The sequence below is a fragment of the Trachypithecus francoisi genome, unplaced genomic scaffold (genome assembly GCF_009764315.1).
Source record: "Trachypithecus francoisi isolate TF-2019V2 unplaced genomic scaffold, Tfra_2.0 Lachesis_group11, whole genome shotgun sequence".
NCBI lineage: Eukaryota > Metazoa > Chordata > Mammalia > Primates > Cercopithecidae > Trachypithecus > Trachypithecus francoisi.
In genome coordinates this window covers 76,986,771-77,001,873 of record NW_022681456.1, presented here as the reverse complement: position 1 = coordinate 77,001,873, position 15,103 = coordinate 76,986,771, and the positions used below count along the sequence as shown (strand labels likewise).

Here is a 15,103-nt window from a genome sequence, read left to right as displayed (position 1 = left end):
GCAGTGAGCCGAGATCACGCCCTTGTACTCCAGCCTGGGCAACAAGAGCGAAACTCCGTCTCAAAAAAAAAAAAAAAAAAAAGAAAGAAAAAGAAAAAAAGAGGTCTGGAGAGGAAAGGGCTGCACCTGCTCAGTAGATCTTTCAAACTATTGTCTGCATAGTTTGATGTAGTCTGATGGTCCACAGCACTAAAAAGAGCATCATTCTAATCAGTGAATCTGGATTAGGGCTCCAAATGTAACACTACTAAGAGAGGAAGGGGTGACATCTGTAGAGAGCTGGTGTGGTGTAGTGAAGAGGACACTAAACTACGAATCAGCTCCATTTTTGCTTCTATTAGCCATGTAAACTTGGGCTATTCACTTATCTCTCTGCTTTTGTCTTCTTACATGTAAACCAGCTGACCAAATTAGGATGTTGAGAGAACTGAATCAGATAAAGTATACTCTGGTGACTGTAAAGCACTGTGCATTAATTCACACATAGAAGTTGGTTTAGAACTCCTATTTCTAATAGTTATCCTGGGATGATCTATGACCCCAAAGTGCAGACTGTGAAACAGGAATCTTGATTTTTTGTTTTTTTGTTTTTAATGCAGGGGACTCTATCTCTACTACCACCAACAATGCAAGGCTCTCTCTGCCTGGGGTTTTCAGATGAACTGCAGGGCAGGATAGCCTAAGAAAAAAAGACTTGAGAGAGATGGAAAATCCTCTGCCCAAGAATGGGAAATCTCACTATCCCAATTTCCACATGGTTTGGCTAGCTTTAGAAAGGACAACAGGGAAAGGACAACTAGGGTACTAGGAGTGAGATCTCAAATCTGAGTTAGTCAGACAGTCCTTATCAAGTGTAGTAGTCATAAGAGAGAAACCCTTTGGAAAGGGGGTTAGACCTGAATTCTAGTGTTAAATACTCAGGTTCTCAGTATTTTCTAGTTTTTCTATTGGTAAATTGGGAAGAATATACTTAAAATGAGTTGGTAACAGACTAGATCCTATTCTCTTAACACTGCCTTGTATTATCCTCTGGGGTAGAACTGAGAGACTGAAATGAAAGGGAGGGTAGTATACCTGCTTTGCAGGGAAATGGAGAACATTGGGAACTGGGGAAGTTAATACAACAGGTTGCACCAGCATTCAGAGTAAGTAATGATCATATGAAGGACACACTTTAAGTCCATTCTAAGGCAGACAGGTCCCTTAGGTCCTTTTTTTTTTTTTTTTTTTGTGACGGAATCTTGCTCTGTTGCTCAGGCTGGATGGAGTGCAGTGGCGCGATCTCGGCTCACTGCAACCTCTGCCTCCCAGGTTCAAGCAATTCTCTGCCTCAGTCTCCTGAGTAGCTGGGATTACAGGTGCCTACCACCACGCCTGGCTAATTTTTGTATTTTTAGTACAGACAGGGTTTCACCATCTTGGCCAAGCTGGTCTTGAACTCCTGACCTCGTGATCTATCCACCTCGGCCTCCCAATGTGCTGGGATTACAGGCCTGAGCCACCGTGCCTGGCCAGGTCCTTTCTGAGGTCATCTTTCTCACACATTACATTGCCTCAAGAGAAAACTATATACATAGAGGTGTCCGTATATGTGTGTGTGTCTCTCTCTCTATATATATATGTGTTATTTTTTCTTAAAGATATCTTTAAGATATGCTGGGTCAGGAATAATGTCTACACATCTTTTCCACAGATTCAGAAAAGGTTAGCCAGAAGATCCCATTCTTGTACCTTACTATAAATATGTTTGAATCTTTAAAAAATGCCCAATTCCAGCAAATTTCTGGGAGGAAGCTGTACCTATCCCAGACACACCTATTTGGTCCCCTTCACCACCTATTTAGGACTCAAAATGAAATCAGCCACAATACAAATAAAGTCATTGACCAGGAGCCATTTTTTTTTTAATGGGGAAAAATATCCAATGTTGCAAAAACCACAAATTTAATTATTCCACAAGCAGCCATGCATGGAGCAAACCCACTCTGCTGAAAAGATTACAGCAAAACAAAATAAAATTAAAAATAAAAAGGAGAGATATAGATCACACAGAGGTACCTAAAAATCTGCCTTCTCTTGTGAGAGCTAGAAGAAAAGGCTTCTTTGGAGAGTCTGTTGGTTAACATCAAAGAAAAGCATCATTACAGGATTATATTAACCTCACTGGCAAAGCTCAATGAGAAGCAGGGAACATGCTAAGTGGTACTAACCTGATGTCATTTAGATATCCGTTCTGGCCAGTCTAGGTGAGGGGGAGAAAACGGAAAATAACTTATAAGAAAACAGCATGGCATGACCGAAAAGGATGTCCATGATGCTATGAATACCCAAGGTCCTCAAACCAAAGCTTACCCCACCAACAGGGAGAGAGGGGCCAGGGACAGGATGACCCACACCCACATACCCAATCTGACTTCTCACCTTTAATGGGAAAGAGCATTTGGTGGTTTTAGCCTTCGGAGAGGTGTTTTTAAAAAAAGAGGCTGACAAAGGCAGGAGTGTGAAAAGGAGGAAGAGGAAAGTATTAACCTAATTATTATTTCCTTTTTAGCTCTAAATTTATTGGTAACCTGGGAATAACAACTCATGTCCTCGGTCCTAAAGAGTGTGTTCAAAGGAAGGGAAAAGGGAGACAAGAGAAAGAAACTTTGTTTTTGGAAATCATCCTCAATGGCTTTTCCATTTCTGTTTCCTTCATTGGCCAAAATGAAAGACATTCTGACCTGAGACCCAAGGAGGGTGGGATATTGTGGAGGTACTTTTCAGGGCCTAGAAAAAATGAGAAAATTAAAAGCCTGAAACATTCCCTTTGGGGATCATTTCCTGACAAAGCCACTGAGCTGAGTGAAGTGAGCATTGTGGTGGATTCCCAAGCTTTAGGAAAAGGTACCAAGAGTGTCCAGCTGCTGAGCAGAGTGAGCTCTATGCAGAGCAGAGCCTATGCTGGGCAGCTTTTCCAATATATAGCTCAGGCTCCAGAGAAGGCTGCAGCAGCAGCATTTCCATCCAAACACCCTTCTTGCCACTTCCTTTCTTTATGGGCTGCCTCCTGCTCCCACACCCAACCCCATAACTCCACCCCTAATCAGCTCCCTTTAGCCAGGCTCCTCTCCACTTGGAATCTTTGGAGTATGATGGGCTTTGGCCATAGTTCCTTGTCTAGACTTTCTGAGATTCCTGATGCCTCTACCACTACAAGAGTTAGAAGTGCTGAAATCAAAGTGACAAATCTACAAGAATCTAATGAAGAATACATATATTAGTAGAGGCTTGAAGACTAGAAATCAGGATAAAAAAAAGAGAAGAGCTAACTTTGCCTTTGTTATGGTTGTAGGTAGATACAGTCCAGTGTTGTACATAATTAGCTCCAATACCCTATTATAAATTGTCTGTGCTTTCAGAACATCTGTAGCTTTGCTAATGGTATCATAGTGGGGCATTTTCCATGTGTAAGTGAAGCAGAGGAACACATCACAGATAGTCAGTTAGGTTACGATGTCACTGGTACTTCTTAATCTAAAGAGCCCAGAGCAGAGCAAGCGATTGAGAGGTGGTTTACATTAGGGGGTTAAGAGCATAGACTCTGGAGCCAGGCTGAATTCAAATACTTAGCTCTTTTGCTAACTAGCAGTGTGAACTTAGGTGGTTGTTTAACCTTTATGTGCCTTAGTTCCTCATTTATAAAATGGGGAAAATAATATAAACTACTTCATAGGCCTAGTATGAGGACTGAGTTAATCTATATCAAGTACTAAGAACAATGCCTAAAAGATGGTAAGTGCTATATAAGTGCTTGCTACTTTTTTTTTTTTTTTTTTTTTGAGACGGAGTTTTGCTCTTGTTGCCCAGGCTGGAGTGCAACGGCATAATCTTGGCTTACCGCAACCTCTGCCTCCCGGGTTCGAGCAATCTCCTACCTCAGCCCCCTGAGTGGCTGGGATTACAGGCATGTGCCACCATGCCTGGCTAATTTTGTATTTTTAGTAGAGATGGGGTTTCTCCATGATAGTCAGGTTGGTCTCGAACTCCCAAGCTCAGGTGATCCACCTGCTTCGACCTCCCAAAGTGCTGGGATTACAGGTGTGACCCACTGCACCCGACCAGTACTTGCTACTATTATCCACAAACCCATTCCGTTGGCCACAGCCATGTACAAATTTCTCCTCTCATTCCATCTAGTTGGTTTGTAGGTAAAGGTAGAGAACCCTCTTTGGGCTATGGTTGAATAATTTGGAAGATGGACTTTTCTGACTCAGAATGGAAGTCTACATAATAGGAGGTAAGAAGGTTCCTTCTCCTTGGACTTTGGGCCAGAAGGTTTGTTGTATATCAGTTCCCAGTGAGGATCTCTTGAGACAATGGAGCAAGTACATAGAGTTGTTCAGTTTTTTAGTTGGAGACAGTATTTTTCTAAACTAATGATGATGATGAAAAGATATCTATATATATATATATTTATATTTCCCTCGTGAGAAAGGGGAGAATGGGAGAATGGGAAGAGAGTAGTGTTCATCTAAGTATATTGATTAAAACTGACCATCTTTTGCCAGGCACAGTGGCTCATGCCTACGATCCCAGCACTTTAGGAGGCTGAGGTGAAAGGATCACTTGAGCACAGGAGTTTGAGACCAGTCTGGGCAACATAGTGAGACCCCATCTCTACAAAAAATAAAAAAGTTAGCCAGGCATGGCGATGCGTGCCTGTAATCCCAGCTACTCGAGAGGCTGAGGCAAGAGGATTGCTTGAGCCCAGGAGGTTGAAGCTGCAGTGAGCTGTGACTGTGCCATTGTACTGCAGCCTGGGTGACAAAGCAAAACCCTATCTAAAAAAAAAAAAACAAAAAAAAAACAAAATAAAAAACAAAGAAAACCCTGACCATCTTTTGACAATGAAGGGAGACTGGTTTTCCCTCTTTTGTTACTCATGTGATTGTGAGATGGTGCTCATAGCTGGATACTACATTTTCTGGAGATTTGTTTCCCTCTTGTACACCCACAATGTTTCCTGAATTTCTGCTATTCTTCTCTTCAATCTGATAGGCAAAGGCAACCAGATACAGGGGTACCAAGTATATTTGATGTGGCCCACACATTTAAGAATAACGTTGCCTAAACTGATTCATGTTGGCTTTTAGCCCTAGGAGCTAGTCCTGCTGTAGGAAGCAAGGTAAGAAATATAGGAAGAAAGAGACTTCCTTTTCAGGTAGAGACTGGAGGGAATAGTGGTACTCTCTGTGCATGCAGAATGTGGAGCTCATAGAGAATGGATGCCAGACCTGTGCTCTAACAATCACCAACATATCCTAAAAATGAGGCTGGTCAAACAAGATGAATGTACAGCCTGTGTGAACGCTATGTCTTCCACTTAGAAGCAAAGATGCCTAAAATGGATAGAGGGAGTGAAAGAGGGTAAGCAGGAGGAGGGTTTTAGAGGCAAGATTCAGACCCTGCCAAAACCATTTCTATTTTCAGTCTAGGCAAATTTACCAAATTCAGCCACTCCAAGTTTTAGTTCTCTTTGTATGCCATATGGCAGAATGTATTGAAACAATATAAGTGAAAATCTGCAGCTTCCCAATAAGCCACATTTAGTTTTAGAGATCAAATCTGGGGTTGGCTGATGTTGGTTAAAATAAAACAAACAAACAAACAAACAAACCCAAAAACATTTGTGGAGGGTTCATTCCATTCACAGTTCCAACGTTTAAGAGCTAAAAGCTATGGGCTGACAACTCTCAGATGCTACACTTACCTCTCGGGCAAATATTCTCTCTCGGACCCTTTGATATTCCTCCTCTCTCTCTTCTATTGACTTGCTCCTCCTTCCATCCTGCAATGGAACTCTGATCTAGATCGATGAGCAGAATTAAGCTAGTTAAGTTCTCCTCGTACTGCAAGCTCACTGCACACCAGCAAGGAAGAGAAACCGGGAAAGTTTATAGTTGCCATCAAAAAAATGGAAAAAAAAAAAAAAGAATAAAATTTCCAGTCCTGGAGAGGTTTCACTGGGTACATCTGACCATGCAGTTTGGGAGATCAGGTTTTCTGGATGGCTGGGGACTCTCCATCTCCCCACCCCTCCCACCCACCCAGTATCAAGAATAACAACTATTTATAAGGACTGGGTTGCTCCCCTCTAGTAATCAGGTAGCCTCCAGTCAGTAAGGATCGAGAAAATAGCCCTGGGAAAAGGGACAACACTGCTTTAGAGGGAAAGCAAAGGATAGACGGAGGCTGAAACGGGAGAAGAAACAGGTGTTTAGCAGAGCTGAACATAGAGGAGGAGGTTTATAGAACTAGCACCTGGCATTATTCCTTATTAATCACTAATGCCATGGCCTGAAGACCCAAATCACACACAGCTCAGCAAAGAGGGCCTTGGAAATGAAATCCCAAGGGCGAAGCTAAACTCAAAGTCTAAGCATTTTTTTCCTAATCTTAACTATATTAACTGGAGGTGGGGAAGGGGAGAGACAAATTACAGAAATAAAGCAGAAAGAGAACAGAGCAATACAAAGAGAAAGAAAAGGAGAACAGATAGAAAGAGGGGCAGAGAAAGGAAGAGAAGTAAGGTATAGTGGAGGAAGGGGAGAGATAGAGAGATCGACAAGGAAAAGAAGAAAATGGAGGATAGAGAAGAACCTTACATTCTCTAGAAAATGTAGTGAGGTAACCAGAAGGGATGGCTGGGCAAATCACCACCTCTGAGTAGCCTACCATCTAAATCCTCATCATGATCTTTCCTCTCCTGGCCTGCAATTGGTCAACACTGTCCAGGGTAGGGTGTAATAAGAGTATCCTTATCCGTGCTGCTCTTGAAGGCAAGGAGTTCTAAGGGAGAAAACTCATCAAATGAATATCACCAGATTATAAGATTCTGACTTCCACTCCAGAGGCTTTGAAAGCTTCACAAGAAGCAACTAAGGAGACTGCTGCTCCAGGCTGGTCTTCCTGATCTTGACCAATCTCCAAAGGTAGCCATAACTTCAAGAATATCAACCTTGCCTGGATTTAGTTCTCATTAGCTTCAAGAACCTAAATCCTACCAAATGTCCTTTTATAAATTCCATTCCAAGAAGACACAGGACCTCAACGAGCTATATTGTCCTCAGTCCCTAGGTAAACCAATGGCAAAGTAGAAAGAAACAGAACCTCAGCTCTGCCACCTCCCAGCAATATAACTTTACGAAAGTAACTTAACATCTCTTAGCCTCAGTTTTCTTATATGTAAAGTGGGGATAATAACCCCCATCTGCATTGGGTTGTGAAGAGGATTAAAAGAGATAATGCATACAATGTGTTTAGAACACAGCCTAGTTCAGGGAAAACACTCAATAAGATAGCAATTATTATCTTATTATTAACGTCACAGACAGAAAGTACACAGAAACAACCCTATTGGATCAAGCCTGAAGCTGAGAGATGAAAAGTTCACAATAGGGACAGACTCCACTTTGCCCCAATGTGCCTCTAGGCCTGGATAATTCCTGATCCACAGAAAAAGGGTTTTGGAAAATGGAGAAGGGCATCAGGATGGAAAGGCTCTTTCTCGTTTTTTAAATTTTGTCTTTTTGTAAGTTTCTTTGTTTTTAATCAGTCCCAGCGTGTTTGTCCACAGTAGATAATGGCACTTTTCTCCAAAGGACTCCCTCAAATACTCAAGTAGCAAGCAGGAAAGGTCCTGGTCTCAAGACCATACAATATCCCAAGAAAACTAATTTTGACACTAGAAGTAAGATATTATTATAGTTATTAATTAGCAAGATTCATGTAGGCTCTACTCAACCATGGTCTTCAAATCTAATCCCTTTTGGAGGCCAAGCAGAGGCAGGCTGGATCTAAACCTTCTTAGCTAACCCCCAAATAATCATTTACTATCTAAAGGGTAGGCTTGAGGTCAAAGCAATAGCCAGGCCCATTTAAAGGGATGGGAGAGGTTGTTCCCTTCTTATTCCCATAGCAGTGGATCACAAAGGGGATCTATCTGAGGTTCCCAGCATCAAATGTCAAATTAACTCACTCACCTTGGTGGAAGGAGTTGGAAAAAGATTAAGGAGTTTGCAGAAAGGGATCAGAAACACCTTTATAATTGGGTAAATTAGATCACAACTTTGCCAGTTCAAGGCTAGCCCTAAGCTAGGATAAGAGCTGAAGTGGGACAAAGTAGCTTTTTGTGGTTCCCAAAGAAATCCCTAACTATTAAAGAAAAAAAAAAAAAAAGAATGAAACCAACAGTTGGATCAAGGCTGAGGCAGGGATCAACCTTGCTTTATTCCAAATGATGTGGTGTTAGAAGTCAGTGGCAGACCCAAGGAGTTCCAGGCCAAATGAGATGACCTAGCAAACCTCAGCACCATGTCTCTCTAGGGCTAAGAGGGTGGCATCCAGTTCAACAAATAAACAGTTCTCAACATTAAGCCAAAGCCAACTCAGTATAGCTCAGTACATTTCTCGGTACTAAGATATTTTGAGTTTTCTCCATCCCACAAAAATTCTTCTCCCTTCCCAGTTTCTCTTACTGCAATCTCTCTGTATAGGCCCACCCCTTTCCATTCTTCACCTGGTTATCATCTCGGTCCATACTGACATCATCTCTCTTGAGAATGAACCTCTGTTGAAATTCTGTATTCTTCTCATCCTTTATATGTTCTGAAAACCTCTGTTCAGGGCTGAGATTTGGAGAGAAATGTGAAAGGAAAGGAGGACAAAGACCATTTTGTTAGGAAGCAGACCTATTAGGTACAGCTCTCCTAAATTATACAACTCACACTCAGGGAATTTCTGGAGTAAGGAATCCAAAAAGTCACATGCAAGTTTTAATGAAATCCTCAGGGTCTGTTCTTTATAGATCTATAACTTCTCTTCCTCCATAGTTATATCTATCCTATCAGTGAAGAGAGGCTAAGGCCAGACTTCCTGAAACATCAGTCTTTCTAGAATCTAGAAAGAGTAGGAATTAATTATATAACCAACCCCAACCCCAAACCCCTTCCCTGCAAAATACTTAAAAATATATATATATTTTTTGAGATGGAGTCTCACTCTATCGCCCAAGCTGGAGTGCATGGCGTGATCTCGGCTCACCACAACCTCTGCCACTGGCGTTCAAGCGATTCTCCTGCCTCAGCCTCCCGAGTAGCTGGGATTACAGGCACCTGCCACCGTGCCCGGCTAATTTTTATATTTTTAGTAGAGACGGGGTTTCACCATCTTGGCCAGGCTGGTCTTGAACTCCTGACCTCATGATCCACCTGCCTCGGCCTCCCAAAATGCTGGGATTACAGGTGTGAGCCACTGCGCCCGGCCATTTTAAAACTTTTTTTTTTAAAAAAAGTAATAGAGATAGGATCTTGCTATGTTGACCAGGCTGGTCTCAAACTCCAGTCTTCCCATCTTGGCCTCCCAAAGTGCTGGGATTACAGGCGTAAGCCACCATGCCCGGCCATCTGCAAGAGACATCCTGATCCTACACCTTCCTCTTCCAACCCAGCAGGTTATCCCAAGGAAGTCTTCCCAAACCATGGTTTCCTCCCTTACATTCTTGTGTTACTAGTTTTGTTGATGATGACAGCTTTCCCAGTTTGATCAACATTGTGGTCCATCCCAAAATAGGCAGCTACCCGGTGTAATAGCATCCGGTGATATGAGGTCATCTGAGGGAACTTCTTGAACTGATTACTGAAAGGAAACACGGAGGAAAAAAGTGAAATAAGACAAACAACTGCAATAACAACCAATTTTAATTTTTCTTACGAGTGTCCTAAAGTGGAAAGTTTCTTAGGAGAAACAGACATAAGAAATATGGATATTTACTAAATGGGAACCAAACAGGTTTCTCTCAGTTTCTTTATCTACAGTATTCTGCAGATTACTATGACCTACTTTCCTCATTAAGACTACTCATTGCTGGGTGCAATGGCTCATGCCCGTAATCCCAGCACTTCGGGAGGCTGAGGCAGGTGGATCAATTGAGTTCAGGAGTTCAAGACCAGCCTGGTCAACATGGCAAAACCTCGTCTCTACAAAAAATACAAAATTAACTAGGCATGTGCCTGTCATCCCAGCTACACAACGGCTGAGGTACAAGAATCACTTGAACCCAGGAGGCAGAATTGCAGTGAGTCAAGACTGTACCATGGCACTCCAGCCTAGGCGACAAAGAAAGATTGTCTCAAAAAAAAAAAGACTACTTATTAAGCCCTAGGTCCCACCCACCTAGATGATGTTTGATAAAGAAAAAGGAAGACATTTAAGAATAGTAAAATCTGGGACAAGGGCGAGCTGCTGAAAAGATATAAATTATTTTTCAACTGAAATCTACATAATAACTTAAAAACTTCAGTATGTTTTCAAAAATGACACTTCAAGGGAAATATCTCCTAAAATTGTACTTAAATTTATTTCCAGTGCCCCCCTCCCACATCTAAATATGTATTTCATGCAAGTAACTTACTTGTTGTCGTTAATAAATTCCAGAATCTCCTGTTCTAATTTTAGCAGCATCATTCTGTCCCTGTTTAAAAAAGATTAAAACAAAACAAAACAAAAAGCAGCCCTCCCATAGACATTGAAAGCAGGGATTGAAAACACAACTTGCTCATTATAGAAGTTGAAAAAGGTATATATCTAAATCCAGTAATGAACCATAACGCTGCTAAGCCTCACTTGCCTGTTTTATAATATTTTTAAAAAGAAAAACAACCTGAGTATACATTTTGCAGGTCCTCCAATCATATACTTTGTTATACCATATCAGAAATCTCACTGTTAGCAACATATTCATATAAACACACATTATAAATCTAATCGTCATTCTATATTCCATCTTGTTATATACAGAATTTTAAAGGAATTATAATTTAGCTTATGTACAATCAACTGTTTTTTCCTTCTGTGCTTTTTATTTTAGCTGCTCTTACTATCACTCCCAATGTGTGCTTTTTAATCAGTGTACTCCCAAGCCTTCATATTTCTCTGCTTCTGCATTCTTCTTTCACAGAATTTTTCCCAATTCTTCTGAAAACAGAAACCTCAATGTGAGAGTATTTTGAATCCCTCACAGAATATAAAACTATACCTGACAAATACTGGGGGGACACGGAGATGAGCATCCTAGATTCTAAGAATGGAAAAATTCTGGGAAGCCATTTGGCCTCTTGGAATCTTGCTATCCTCTAACCCCTTTTCGTCTTATACCCATCACATTATTACCTTGGGTTCTTTTTCAGTGTATTTACAAGAAATTCATGCAGGTCTATTCCAGTGGAGTCCGTATATTCCTGGCTGGAGTCTAGAACCACCACAACAAAAGAAATTTAAAATAAATGAAACTGGTTTGCATGCTATCTAATCCTAAGCAGAAGTCCACAACCTAACCAGGGGATACAAGAATAGGAAAGCAAAATCAAACTTCCAGGGTTTTAACATAAAATCCAGAATGACCTTGATGCGCTAGACCCCAAAATTCCACATCAAAATAACAGAAGAAATAATCTGGGCCACAGTATTACATCAATATTACACTGAAAAGCCATCTGTCATCAATAGGTATTTACTGAATGTCCTGATCAAAACAAAGCAGGTTTTATTAAGGAAAATAAATTCCAGGTAAGGGCAGTCAGGGCTGAATTTTCCAGAATCTTAGTAAATATGCCCAAACATTATTTTTTAATCCTGTTTGCCTTTTCTAATCAATTATCATTTTTATGGACTATGTCTTTTTGCTACCAGTACAAGAGTTTAAAGGCAAAGACAGTTGAATAATAGAGACAAATCTGCATTATTAAAAAAAAAAAAAAAAAAAAAACCAGGCCAGGTGCAGTGGCTCACACCTGTAATCCCAGCACTTTGGGAGGTCGAGGTAGGTAGATCACCTGAGGTTAGGAGTTCGAGACCAGCCTGGCCATCATAGGGAAACTAAATATCTCTACAAAAATACAAAAGTTAGCTAGGTGTGGTGTCATGTGCCTGTAGTCCCAGCTACTCGGGAGACTGAGGTAAGAAAATCGCTTGAACTTGGGAGGCAAAGGTTGCAGTGAGCCAAGATCGTGCCACTGCACTCCTGCCTGGGCAACAGAGGGAGACTCTGTCTCAAAAAAATAAAAATAAAAATAAAAAAATAAACACATATCACCCAAACCAAAATATAAATGGCATCTGGAGGATTTGCTACCAATGATTATCAATATCACCATTATTCCAGAGCACAAGTAAAATCAGAATTGACTACACTGTCCTCCCATGGATAATGCCAATGCATATGGAGTGGCTGTCTGTGGCATGTGAGCTCCTAAGGCAGGTTCAGTTAAAGAAACAAAGAAAGTAACCTAGTTAGGCATCTCCTCAAGCAACCAAGTTAGCAGAACAACTGCAAATTGATGGGCCAGTAAGGCTAGCAGGTACCAGGCTTCAGGATAAAAGTAAAGGGCAGAGCCCTAGAACAGATAAGAGATGGGGAAGACTCCTCACCTCTGGACAGCATCTTTCTTGGGATCTTTTCTTTGTTTTTGTCCTTGTCTTCCTTTTCAGAGACATCTTTTGTGGACTTTTCTTCCTCCTTGTCAGAAGGGCAACTGATGTGCAATTGAATTATATCCTTAAGAGGAAAAAGGATAATCAAAGGGGGAAAAGGATTTTAACTTTCTTGCAGCTCCCTTGGAATCTCAAAGAAGGTAAATATTGGGGTGGCAGCTCTCTCTTACAGATTAGTGTTATTTTGCTAATTAAACTGTTTTAGTTTTGTTCTATCAAGAGGGTAGAGGCATAGCTTTTTCTGCCAGCAAGCACAGCCTACTTTATGGAGAGCTCAAATTACACAGGCTGTTCTTGGCATAGGTATTGGGTGGGAATGGTTCTAACCACCAGAGCGGGAGGGTACACAAAAGAAAATAAGATCTAGCTCTGGGATCTTCTTGTCTACATCATCCTAGGTGGTCAAGATATGAAGTCCTATACTTCATGCTGTCAACTATGCTGGGGTTATTTTCTTTTTTCTTTTTTAGGGTTCTCTTCCTCCCTGGCACAGATCTGTCAGCACTGCCACTGCCACTGGAACCCGCAGCTGGGAGGAGAGACCATGCCCTGTTTTAGTACAACAGCTTTGTTCTGAAGTACCTTCTACCCTGATTTTCAAGTCTGATGTTGCTGTGATTGCTGTACTACATTTTACCAAACAACTGTCAAGTGCAAAAGCCACACTTACTCCTGTAAATGACCTACCTGGGTTTCTAATGGCCCATCAGCAAATGGGGTGGAGGACTCCTCACACACTGCCAGGCTGCGCACCAACTTTAGCTTGGAATTAGACTGAAAGAAACAATTTTCAGTTTTGTGTTTTTTATATATCTTATATCTTTCTTCCCTTGGTGAACATTCAGAAAGCTTTTAGCTGAATGAAGTGTCCTCTTTGGCTCTGTTAGTTGCTGTTTCCGTTAAACAAGGGTTTTTTTCAAATGGGTCCTACTCACCAGTTCCTGATTCACTTGAAAGATACTTCTCTTGCTTACAACAGTAGACATGTACAAGCTGGCTACGTGGACAGATGGTAGGAAACTATCTCACTTAGCCCTCTTCTCTCTTCAGCCCCGTACTCTAATTTCAGTCTCAGAACTTTATGCAAATACACATCAACATAGCATAGTAGAAACACAATGGGGCTGAGAGCTAAAAGTCCTAGCTTCAACTCCTGCTTTTGTACTTACAAGCTATGAGACCCTGAGCAAATTACCTTACCTCTCCAGGTTTCTGTTTTTCCTCAGGAAAATGGCGATAAATACCTACAATTATCTAAAAACCTGTTGTGAGAATTAGATAATATATAGTATGTAAATATACATATTATTAAATAGTGCTTAGCATACAGTAGACAATAAATGCTAAATGACTCTAAACCTGAGATGCCAAGGGTATGGAAAGAAGTGTCTAAGAAAAGAGTAAGAGAAAGACAGGCCAAGCATGGTGGCTCACACCTGTAAACCTGGCATTTTGGAAGGCCGAGGTAGGAGGACCACTTGAGGCCAGGAAGTCACAGTCTGGGCAACATAGTGAGACCCTATCTCTAAAAAAATTTTTTTTAAAAATTGGCCGGGCGCAGTGGCTCATGCCTGTAATCCCAGCACTTTGGGAGGCCGAGGTGGGCGGATCACGAGGTCAGGAGATCAAGACCATCCTGGTGAACACAGTGAAACCCCGTCTCTACTAAAAATACAAAAAAATTAGCCAGGCATGGTGGCGGGCACCTGTAGTCCCAGCTGCTCAGGAGGCTGAGGCAGGAGAATGGCGTGAGCCCAGGAGGCGGAGGTTGCAGTGAGCCGAGATCATGCCACTGCACTCCAGCCTGGATGACAGAGCAAGACTCCGTCTCAAAAAAAAAAAAAAAAAAAAATAGCTGGCTACGGTGGCACATGACTGTGGTCCCAGCTACTCAGGAGGCTGAGGTGGGAGCACTGCTTGAGCCTGGGAGGTTGAGGCTGCAGTGAGCGGTGATCATGCCACTGCACTCCAACCTGGGCAACAGAGTGAGACCCTATCTCAAAAAACCAAAAACAAACAAACAAAAAAAAGACAGATAAAACTTTATTAATACTTGGGATTTAATGCAATAAAATCTAATCTGCCCGCTTTACTTCTGCTAGCTGGTGAATCCCAAAAATATCAGAAATCCACTATGCAAACCATTTCTCTCCTAGTGACCCACTCAAAGCTAAAAACTGTAGGGTGACTCATTAGAAATCTACCTATAAACATTTACAGAGACTCAATACAATAAAACCAAGGATTACAATAAACACCAAAGCACAAAACATGACAGGTATGCTCCAGGTAGTGCAGTACAGAGGAAAGAACTTGTGAGCCTGAAGAATTAACTTCACGCCTAATTCTGCCACTTGCTACTGAATGTACTTTGTTAAGCCACTCAATCCCTATAGCCCAAGTTTCCTCATCTGTAAAATGGAGATAATAGCTATCTTACTTATCCCAAAAAATTTGAGAGGAACTAAAGTATGAGTAAGTAACCTCTGTTTTGAACTTTAACATCAAGCCCATCACTATGGATCAGGCCATGCAAGACAAGCCACAGAGCCAATTTATAGTTCTTCGCCTT

General features: G+C 41.4%; 1 protein-coding gene across 20 annotated transcripts in view; it reads right to left on the bottom strand.

Moving 5' to 3' along the window:
* The window catches only part of R3HDM2 (R3H domain containing 2), a 189,561-nt gene that overhangs the window by 37,577 nt on the left and 136,881 nt on the right, over positions 1-15,103 (bottom strand). For 7 of the 20 annotated variants that reach the window (XM_033221566.1, XM_033221565.1, XM_033221558.1 and 4 more), the window contains 9 exons: positions 13,219-13,305; positions 12,469-12,595; positions 11,212-11,290; positions 10,454-10,513; positions 9,538-9,678; positions 8,561-8,669; positions 5,753-5,848; positions 2,211-2,242; positions 2,059-2,112 (listed from right to left, as the gene is read on the bottom strand). In XM_033221566.1, coding sequence (XP_033077457.1) covers positions 2,059-2,112; positions 2,211-2,242; positions 5,753-5,848; positions 8,561-8,669; positions 9,538-9,678; positions 10,454-10,513; positions 11,212-11,290; positions 12,469-12,595; positions 13,219-13,305 — 785 coding nt within the window. The remainder of the gene's footprint in view (positions 1-2,058; positions 2,113-2,210; positions 2,243-5,752; positions 5,849-8,560; positions 8,670-9,537; positions 9,679-10,453; positions 10,514-11,211; positions 11,291-12,468; positions 12,596-13,218; positions 13,306-15,103) is intronic. The other 13 variants (XM_033221562.1, XM_033221560.1, XM_033221570.1 and 10 more) reach the window with 4 other exon arrangements.